General features: G+C 43.2%; 1 protein-coding gene across 1 annotated transcript in view; it reads right to left on the reverse strand.

The window, feature by feature from the left end:
• The window catches only part of SUPT16H (SPT16 homolog, facilitates chromatin remodeling subunit), a 28,585-nt gene extending 18,199 nt beyond the window's left edge, over positions 1-10,386 (reverse strand). The window contains exons 1-6 of the mRNA XM_018563149.1: positions 10,003-10,386; positions 9,409-9,501; positions 4,631-4,801; positions 2,312-2,467; positions 1,959-2,105; positions 8-159 (exon numbers count right to left, since the gene is read on the reverse strand). Coding sequence (XP_018418651.1) covers positions 8-159; positions 1,959-2,105; positions 2,312-2,467; positions 4,631-4,801; positions 9,409-9,501; positions 10,003-10,068 — 785 coding nt within the window. The 5' untranslated portion in view covers positions 10,069-10,386. The remainder of the gene's footprint in view (positions 1-7; positions 160-1,958; positions 2,106-2,311; positions 2,468-4,630; positions 4,802-9,408; positions 9,502-10,002) is intronic.
• Positions 10,387-11,036: the final 650 nt, after the last annotated feature.

Here is an 11,036-nt window from a genome sequence, read left to right on the forward strand (position 1 = left end):
TACTTACCTGACCACACTAAATTTGAGATTATAAATTCCACCGCTCTGAATAATAGGAGGGTAGCACATTTCAATAGTAGAAGGATCAGTTCCACCCAAGTACTTTTTATCTTCTATGGCTTTCTCTACAGACTCTGCCAGCTTGCCGTGTCGTACTTTCTGTAATAACATAGAACGAAAACTAGGTATATGCACAAAATAGGTTTGGACTCCAACCCAGTTATAAATTTAGATTAACCAATGAATGAGGTCAATAAAAGTTTCTTTGTATACTATTAGAACGGTACAGTAAAGGTTGGGGAATTTTAAAGAGATTTACATGAATAGCCTTGTACACGTGCATAGCCTTGACTTTTGTCAATGTAAGAAAGGGTGAAAAAAGTGATAAGCAGCACATTAATCTTAAGGTAGCCATACACTTTGCAAATTTCAACTGGTTCTTGATAAACTGTCTGAAATTTGCTCAGTGGGTGCCAGTGTCGACACCCTTCAATCAGCTGATCGAAGGAGCCAGTCAGAAAAACTTTGAATGAAAAGAGTCAGCAGCCAATGAGCAGCTGGCTTTGGGTATTCTGATAGCAGTCGGTGGCAGACAGCAGGGGATTCCTCGATCAACGCTCGTAACGTTGATGGGGGAATCTGTTCTATTTTTTTCTTTCGGCCAGCGGGATGAACTAAAAAAAAAAATAGAACAGTGTATGGTCAGCTTAACACATCCTTACATACACAATGATTGCTATGCTGGCCAATAAATTCACTGGAATACTTATAAGGGGTCATTTCGGTTCACTGAAGCATTTGTGCTCCACTCCTTAAAGCACATTTCCGCCCATGTGATTAGTATTTATTGTGGTAATGTAGAGGTGCAGTGATGATGTATATTAGTGCACATTTTCATGACTTATATTGCTGCCTTTTAAGTAGGCATGAGTCCTACAAATGCAAAACTCCCTCCACAGGAAACTCAGTCTGACTCTGGGGTGAGATTGTAAAGCAGCTGACCCCTCTCCCTGCGAGTCATTGTAACAAGATCACTGCACACCAGCTATGCTGTTCTAGGTCACTCTTCACTGTCTAGGGGTCACCATGAATAGTAATGAACGAGAGGGGGGCACCCAGAGAGACAGAGCTCAGTTTCCACATGAGGGAAGCATAGCATTGTAAGAAAGGTAGATTTTCCATGCACTACATTGTAGTTTCCACTGTGCACAGCAGCCTGTAATTTACCCAGACTGCTTACAGAGCATAGTGGTGGCCATTTCAAAAAGGAGCCATGAGGAGATGAAGAGGGCAGCTAACAGTTTGTGTTCATATACGGCAATTGCATTTGCCTGCTTCATGTTCACTCGGTGTACATTGCTGGCATGTGTTATTAAATACCTCTGCAAACGTGGACATGAACTTTAAGATAACACTTAAAAAGCACTTAGAGAAGGTCTCTTCTAAGACACTAGATATTAAAAACCAATCCCCACCCAACTTTAACATAAGTAATTTATTGCACCCATTCTTACGTAAGGTGTTTTCCCTGTTTTAAGCAAGACCTCTAGTCTCTGACATGATGATGTTATTGCCAGTAGCTCCAGAAACAAAGCAGAGAGCATCTTCTACTGAGATCATGGAGTTTTGAGCTGTCAACTAAACAGTCGAATTAATTGTAAGAGATAAACTGTTTAGATGCCTTTAAACGATGCCTAAAAAGGTGCTTTACGAACTGTAAGCACTTCACAAAAATAGTATAATTCTTATCACCAAGAACATTAGGTGAAAAGATGTCGTCCAATTTAGCATTGCTCAGACTGGGCCTAGACTAAGCTGGGTATGAGCACCTTATGAATAGGGGATGATTCATATCATAAAAAGCTGTTCAAATGGGCTGGTAATCATTAGACTGTTTACAGAAAACAATAACATTCTACTGAAAGGACTTAAAAACAAGATGCATCAAAACACCTCACCTCATCAGCATCTACAATCTCCATGACCCGTTCTTTAAAGAACTTGTTAAAGACATCAGAGGTAATTAAAGCCGCCTTCTTCATGAGATTTAATTCTCCATCTTCCTTCACAGCAATTGTGTAAGCCACAACAGCACTAATATCCACCTAAAAAGACAGCAAATAAAAACAAAAACATTTTTTGAAACATAAGCATATGAAACAAAATGCAACATTTAATAAATGTCTAACATTTACTGACTATTATAATAAAGACTTAGCAGAGAAAGTCTGCGTCACCCTTTACCCCTAATAGCCCTCACCCCCAGTTGAAATGCATGCAGCAGACAGCTAAAGGGTAGACCACCTCTTACCTTTTCAAATCCCTCTTTATTCAGGCAGTCATACCAACTTTTCATGAACTCCCCTGGGAATTTGTCTTTGCTAAAAACACCAATGCGCTTTCCTTTCTTGCTGCCACTAATTGCCTCTATCATCTTATCGAAGCTAGCCTTGTTGTTCTCATTTTGCTAGAGGGAAGAAAAAAAAAAAAAGGCAAGAAAATGCTAAGTACAACAGTAGCATATTTACAAAACAATTTCCCAAAACAATGACAAAGAAGCAAACAATTCTAGAACAAAAAAAATCATCTTTAAAACACCGGACCTTTATTAGACAGATAGATCATCTAAAATAATATAATAAAAGCATATATACATGAGCTTGCCATCCAACTTTCCAAAGTCACCGTCGTCCTCTTGCACTTGCTCCTCTGGTCCCAGCTACTATATCTATTAAATTGCTAGCCAGAGGTAGTACAGCCTGAGAGTTCTTTGCTTAATCACCATCACGTCTTTCTGCCTTGAGGAAGGGACCCTGTGCGGTCCCGAAACGTCGGCTTTTCTGATCATTGTGACGTCTTTGTCCAATTAAAAAAAGGGACATATTCAACTTTATTACTGAGTGCTGGTGATCTGCTTTTTTTTTTCTGTTTGCACGGCGCCATCCGTGGTTATCACTACGAGCACCATCTTTCTTGTTGGCCGGGACTGCTGCAAGGTGTGCGGAGGGCTCCCCCATCGATTCACAACTTTGCTGAATCATGACACAGGAAATATGGCCATGCTGTGCTCCTATACACAGTCAAAACAGAGGTCAGAGTGTGAAATGGGCTCAACCAGCTAACAGGAGGAAAGGAATAAGGGATTGCGTGAGCTATATCTTCTCTTTTTTTCTACTGGAATAACACTGCATGTAAGACAATGCATTGTATATGGGACCCGAACTTTATGTAAGGGAATCATACTATGTGAGGAGTTCAGCTTTTGGACCTATTCACACTCCTGTATGTTGCTACATGAAAAGACAGGTTAAGCAAAAACCCATTTCTCTATGGAGCTGGTTCTCATCTATGCCATGCAACTTAGTGTGAACAGGAAACTATATCGGGCCATGTACCTACACACGTGCGTTGCGGTGTGCTTGGCAACCCACAAAGAAAAGCATAAATCCAGCTTTAATGTTTTAGACTGAATCAATTATCAGCTGTGAACAAACACAATTTAAAGGAGATGCAAGATAAATCTGCATAATGCACCGTTAGTAAGCAATGTCCATGAGTCAAGCACTTAAGTACAACAGTAGCATATTTACAAAACAATTTCCCAAAACAATGACAAAGAAGCAAACAATTCTAGAACAAAAAAAATCATCTTTAAAACACCGGACCTTTATTAGACAGATAGATCATCTAAAATAATATAATAAAAGCATATATACATGAGCTTGCCATCCAACTTTCCAAAGTCACCGTCGTCCTCTTGCACTTGCTCCTCTGGTCCCAGCTACTATATCTATTAAATTGCTAGCCAGAGGTAGTACAGCCTGAGAGTTCTTTGCTTAATCACCATCACGTCTTTCTGCCTTGAGGAAGGGACCCTGTGCGGTCCCGAAACGTCGGCTTTTCTGATCATTGTGACGTCTTTGTCCAATTAAAAAAGGGACATATTCAACTTTATTACTGAGTGCTGGTGATCTGCTTTTTTTTTTCTGTTTGCACGGCGCCATCCGTGGTTATCACTACGAGCACCATCTTTCTTGTTGGCCGGGACTGCTGCAAGGTGTGCGGAGGGCTCCCCCATCGATTCACAACTTTGCTGAATCATGACACAGGAAATATGGCCATGCTGTGCTCCTATACACAGTCAAAACAGAGGTCAGAGTGTGAAATGGGCTCAACCAGCTAACAGGAGGAAAGGAATAAGGGATTGCGTGAGCTATATCTTCTCTTTTTTTCTACTGGAATAACACTGCATGTAAGACAATGCATTGTATATGGGACCCGAACTTTATGTAAGGGAATCATACTATGTGAGGAGTTCAGCTTTTGGACCTATTCACACTCCTGTATGTTGCTACATGAAAAGACAGGTTAAGCAAAAACCCATTTCTCTATGGAGCTGGTTCTCATCTATGCCATGCAACTTAGTGTGAACAGGAAACTATATCGGGCCATGTACCTACACACGTGCGTTGCGGTGTGCTTGGCAACCCACAAAGAAAAGCATAAATCCAGCTTTAATGTTTTAGACTGAATCAATTATCAGCTGTGAACAAACACAATTTAAAGGAGATGCAAGATAAATCTGCATAATGCACCGTTAGTAAGCAATGTCCATGAGTCAAGCACTTACCTTCTCTCGAACAAGCAGTGTTATTGCTGGCGTGCCATTTGCATTCTCATTACCCTTTGTGTTTGCAATCTGCTTCAGAAATTCAACTTTCTTCTTGCTGGCCATAAAAAAGATCTTGTCCTCGCAAAATACCATTATGGTATCCGTTAACTCGTATCCAAAAAGCCATGTCTACAAAAATAATTAGAAAAGTGTTATAGTAAGAATCCACTTTTGTCCTCAAATCTATTCTTTTGCAAAACTGTATGAATGCAACTCTATTCTAAAGATGATATGACTTTTGTTGAATCTATATATCCAGGCAGCTTTGTAGCCAATATATAACTATTCAAAGGGTCCGAGCTCAGATCAGCTTACATCTGTTAATCCTTCTACAATTAGACATTAGAGGAAATCTGTGTAGAAGCCGATAAAGATCTGCAAGTAGGAGAAAATTGTAAACTAACGGAATGGACCCGAATGATTTGAAAGTTTGATAGAGGTGCCTAATGATCAGACTGTAATATGGTCACATGGACAAATCTGTATTGTTTATCTGAAACAAGGGAGCTGCCATTTCTCACCTTCTGAAAACGCTACTTGCTTGGTTCTTCTGTTGACCCTCTGCTTTTAACCACCAAGAACATATCCTACACCTCATTGCAATTAAATGGATAAAACCAGCTCACTACTGCAACAGCAGCTTTAATGTATCCGTAGCTTTAGCTTCATGAACAAGTGTTCCAATTACTTTTATGGGCTACAGAAGCACTTTAAGTCGTGCAAAAATATGAGAAAATTGGACCAGCAAGGAAAGGGTCAATACTTTGATACAATGACCTCATAGTATGAATGCAGATAAGAAAAAAAAAAGGCTCAAATCAGAACTACTTATCTGCATCCTATGTCACATCAATAACAGAACGAATTAAAGTCAGCATAACAGCCAGACAACTATCAAGTGCAGCCTTCATGTTTCCTATGGCAAGTTATTTTTAACCCCTTCGTGACTGACGCCAGCATCGGGGCTGTTTAAACTTAGGTGTCGGCTTTATTATTGCCGCCGGGACTCTGTTTAAACTTGTAAAGCCGACTGTCGGCTTTACAACAGAAGCGATTCTAGCGACTTAACTGTCGCCAGATCGCTTCTGTGTCCCGAAGGGGCCGCCGCTAGGCATGTTGGGTATCGTTTTTACTCGTTGTAACCTCATCTTTTATATTTCATTGGTATTTTGTTGTGTTTTGGGGCATTTAATTAAATTGGTCACTAAATTTTGGGGTTTTATAGGGAGTTGCGCTAAATACTGCGCAACATAAAAAATTTGCAACTACTACCATTATATTGTATAGGGTCTTGGCATTCAGAAAATATATGTTTGGGGGTTTTAAGTCATTTTCAGGCCTAAAATGTTGAATATAACATGGGTGCAAAAAATAAAAAAAAAAGGCCTCAGCCATGAAGGGGTTAAAGGATAAGTACACTCTCCCCAACTTACCCCTTGCTGTGCTAACCTAGTCCCCCCCACCCCTTCCCAGATGCATACTGGCCTTGCAATTGTGCCCCCAGGATGAGAGATGGCCCCATACAGCCCTATAGGAACCTCCTGTGCAGGTGTGGCCACCACATAAAAGATCAGAAGGGCAGAACAAAAAGCGCAATTATGTTTTAGAGTAGGGCTGCACCGATACCGATACTAGTATCGATATCGGTGCCGATTCCGAGTATTTGGGCAAGTACTCGCCCAAATGCTCCGATACCTAGCACGAGTACTTCCGGTATCAGGAAGCCGGGCAGCGCGTCATTACACGCTGCCCGGTTTTGCGATTGACCGGGAAGCATCTCCATGCTCTCTCGTCACTTGTGATGAGAGCATGGAGCCGACTTCCCGGCCAATCAGGAAGCCGGGCAGCGTGTAATGACGCGCTGCCTGGCTTCCTGATTGGTCGGGAAACTGGCCAATCAGGAAGCTGGCCTCATGAGGTAAGGTTACCTTACCTTAGTATGTGCAGCCTGTCATCCCCCGGGGCCTCTCCAGCGAGAATGCGGCCTTCGTCCGGTACCCAGCCGTAGCCGTCCAATCAGGAAGCCGGGCGCCGTCTAATGACACGACACCCTGCTTTCTGATTGGCCGGGAAGCTGGCTTCATGCTCCCTCGTCATCTCATGACAAGAGTATGGAGCCGGCCTCCCGGCAAGAGGGGACAGCAAGAGGGGACTTTCTTGTTAATCGGGAAGCCGGGTGGCGACTCTATACACGCTGCCCGGCTAATCAGGAAGCGAGTCATTACACGCCACCTGGCTTCCTGAATGTGACTTCCGTTACTCGGTAATTGGTATCGGCGAGTACCGAAAAAAACATTTCGGTACCAAAATACCGGTATCGGTGCATCATCCCTACTTTAGAGTTGAAGATAACTGTACCTTTAGTACATCATTTAAATGACATGTGAAGTGTTAACCTTGCTTGTCTTCACCCCTCTTAGATCTTTGCACTGTACGCCCCCTTGAAGCAGCAGAGCATAGGGCATGTATGGAAAAATCTCCATTCATGTCTATGGAAAGGTCATCCACAGCTGGGACACAATAGATGACCTCTTCATATGAACACATGGAGATTCTTCAGTGCATGCATGGAACAAAGACCTTGAGATATCTGTAGTTGTGGCTTCCAGCAGACCAGACCACAGAAAGACCATTACAGATGAACAAACAGATAAGGGGACATTCACACCAAAACTCAACATTCTTCAATGCACATATTTTCTTTCTTTGGGGTTCACTGCAGTAGGCAACCAATTCATTTAGAACGAGAGGTCATAAAAACAGGTTTTGCATGATTTTTAGCAACACAGTACATGCATTACTACGATGCAGTATAAATGTATGCTGAACCACCATGTCTGAGGGAAAGGAAATCCAAATAAATGAAAGAGGCGGATCAGGGACAGTGAAGCTGGTGAGGAAAGGCTAGATCAGTGGTAGGCAACCTTGGCACTCCTCGGATGTTGTGGAGCTGCAGATCCCATGAAGCATTGCAAGACTGACAGCCACAGTTATGATTTCCAGAGGCTTGATGGGATTTGTAGCTTAATCACAGCTAGAGTGTGGTTGCCTACCTCTGGGCTAGATAACACATAATATTCCATGCTCCCCAGCCAGAAAATTAGGTGGGCTCTATGGCTTACTGCAGCTTTTAATGCAGTGAAATCAGAGTAAAGCTCACCATACACCTTACAATCTAACCAAACATTTTGTGCAAAACTTTACACAACTCTGCACATCTACCAAAACGAGGACCTACCTAACACATCTAATCACTATGCATCAACTCATATAGGCCCTTGCACTACATACTTTCGTAGATCTAAAGGAGAGTGTATAATCAGACAGTAAGTAATGTGCATGGTAAGCCTAAAGCACAACTGAGGTTTTAATAGAGTGGAGAGGGATTGGAACACCAGTCAGGCTTTTATTGCTGTCTGTCCCCCAATTACAGAGATTTATCCTCTCCATTTGTCCTGGTGATTATTTTCAGTATAAGAAAATGCCAAGACGTGGGTTGTCCCCAGAACAGGAAAAGATGGAAAATCTTGGCTATTAAAAAGGAAGTGAAGGGAAATCTCAATAGGACACAGATCGCAAAAAAACCCTAACATGGGTTATGACTCTCCCTTATTCTATCCAAAACTAAAAAGGGAAACATTTTTTTTTTTTTTATTCCAGTTCTATTTTCTACATTTCAGTACAGGAGGAGAGGAGCCTATATAGCCGCACAAGGCTGAAGGATAGGCAAGAGTTTAGCTTTAAAGAGTGAGCAGCGCAAAGTCAAGACGACATTGGAGTAGACAGCTTAAACTTAAAGTGACACTAAACTCAGGAGTTAAGGCCTCATTCACACACAACGCCAAAGCAAAATTGTATATTGCGTATATACGTGCATGTACGTGCGTATACGCACTTATTTATACGCATATACGTGCACTATATGCAATCCCAGAATGCATCACTCGTAATGGAATTTTTAATATGCTGTACGCATGTTCGCGTGTATGCACACGTATGTGCGCGTAAATACGCAGCAATACGGTGCCCGGACGCAACTCTGTTCCATTCTGTTTTTGTGCATATATACGGCTCCATACGCGGCTATGTGTATGGAGCCATTTATTTGCATGTGTTGCATATGGTACTATACGCGCGTATATGCGTGGCAGTGTGAATGAGGCCTAAAACTTAAAAATGCATTCAAATACATTTCTGTTATTAGTTAGGTATCTCATTTGTGTATCACTCGGCTGTAGATCCTCAAATCATCTCTGAATTGGTGCTGACACTGTCCTTCCTTCTGGAGGGCGGCTACTTTTGTTCCCCATGGTCCCTGTGTGTGTGTTTATAGTTAGGCCTCATTCACATTGCGTAAACCTGGGCTGTAAACATCCGTGCACGCCTGTATCGGGCCGTTCCTGGGAGGGACAGGTGCTGCGTGTAGCAGCCTGTTCTTCCCTATGAGAGGAAGCGTCTGTACACGGACACCCGTACCCACACGGATGTGCAGTTTGGGTGTGCGTATGACAGCGTACGGCCGCGTCCTTCCATAGGGAAGAACAGGCTGCTGCACCTGTCCCTCCTGGGAACGGCCCGATACGGACATGTACGACCCCACTTAACGCTGTGTGAATTGAGGCCTTAAAAAAAAGGTACTCAAATGTATTTTTAAGATTTAACTCCTGAGTTTAGTGTGCAATAATCTTTGGTAGCAGTTCCACTGAGCAGTCAAACATCACAGAGCTCTTTCTCACCTGTACGGCAGTAGACTTGGCATACACAATTTCCTCATCCACTCCCACTGACACCACAATGGCATCAGTGTTGGAGAACTCCTCTTCAGTTTTCTGAAAGAAAAAAACCCAAAAAAATTCTGTAAGGATCAGTGAAATAAAGTAAACAAGCAAAACTAGTAAGGTGATGGAAGTGATGGTGGTATCCATTTTGGCAGCCTCAGTAAGCGTGTTGCACTCAGGCGCTGCCAGCACAGAACCTAAAGGCTTCTGGCTGCTGCATCAGTATTAGCATGGCAAATCATCACAGGCAATGCCACATAGGAAAACCACTTCCAGCACTAGCCCTGCTGTAATAAGTGCACACTGTTAGTAATGCTACACTGGAACATTCATTTACAATACAATGGTATTTGTTTTCCAGGCCTCACAGTGTGCTGTGTATCCACTATGGAGGCATACAAGGTACCTACTATACAGGCCCTGATCTATTAACATGGTTACGCATTCTAAGCAGGAATCACAAGCCATGACATGAAGCCTGCCACCCAGCTACGCCTGTAGTAAGCTATGATCCCTTCTGATTTCGCATCTAGAAATAGGGTCACGTATCACCTTCCAGTTGCTGTACAGCCGCTTGATACGCCGGTAATAGGCCTCCTTATCCAAGCTGACCGCCATCCTGCACCCGGGCCCAGGCTCCTCTCCTCCCTCCGGAGCAGGCCGGGCTTCCCGCGTGCCTTTCTTCCTCTACCCGACTGGCCGGCCTGGCGCTCGCTTAGGTGAGCCGGCCAGGAAAAGCCGCGAGCTGAAGGGCCGACCTCCTGCGAGCGAGCGAGCGAGCGAACGAGACAGCCAGCACCGACAGTAAGGAGAGCGGGAAAGCCCGACCTCACACAGAGAGAACCGGAGGGCGGAGAGAAAGGACCGAGAGAGGCGGAGAAACAGCACTTGCCACAGCGCCCCCTTGAGCAGGGAATAGGCATTTCACGTGCGTTTCGGCGGCGGTGGTATAAGCATGGTGCGCGATGTTTACTGCGGTCATGTGACGCCATTTGGTTTTCATTTCCTCACCCGGGTCAGCGAAAGCACGATGTGAGAGTTCTCTCCCGCGCTTACAATGACGCGGGCTCCTTTTACCTTGAAACGTTGTTGGACCCGTATAAATGATCAGTAAGGTCATTTTAAATGCACATGGCCCCTGTACTTAAAACAAAAAAGTGATAAAGTTGCTCAAACAACTGAAATACAGTTATATGACGCCCACCACAACGGGAGAAAGCCAATCTTGCTGACTCAGCATCTTGTTTGTTACACACAGCACTAGCTTCAGTAGCTGTGAGGTATTTTTTTGTGTTTAGAGTTCATACACACGGATACATGGCCCTTTAAGGGCTCATCCCCACATCTTCCTCGGCAACTGAACAAAGCCAGTCACCCCTAGAGCACATGGAAATCAATTGTTTAATATGTGACCCATTCATGCCACAACGCAGGCATGCTACATTTTTCTGTTTCAATATTTTTATTAAAGTTTAACACAGGAAAGTGGTTCATATTGCTCCAAAACAGTAGTTAGCCAGAAAACAATATAAACATAATAAATGCAATATTATAGCTTATGAATTATAATTCTAAGAACAAGAGGG

The sequence above is a fragment of the Nanorana parkeri genome, unplaced genomic scaffold (genome assembly GCF_000935625.1).
Source record: "Nanorana parkeri isolate BGI_ZX_2015 unplaced genomic scaffold, ASM93562v1 scaffold635, whole genome shotgun sequence".
Lineage (NCBI taxonomy): Eukaryota > Metazoa > Chordata > Amphibia > Anura > Dicroglossidae > Nanorana > Nanorana parkeri.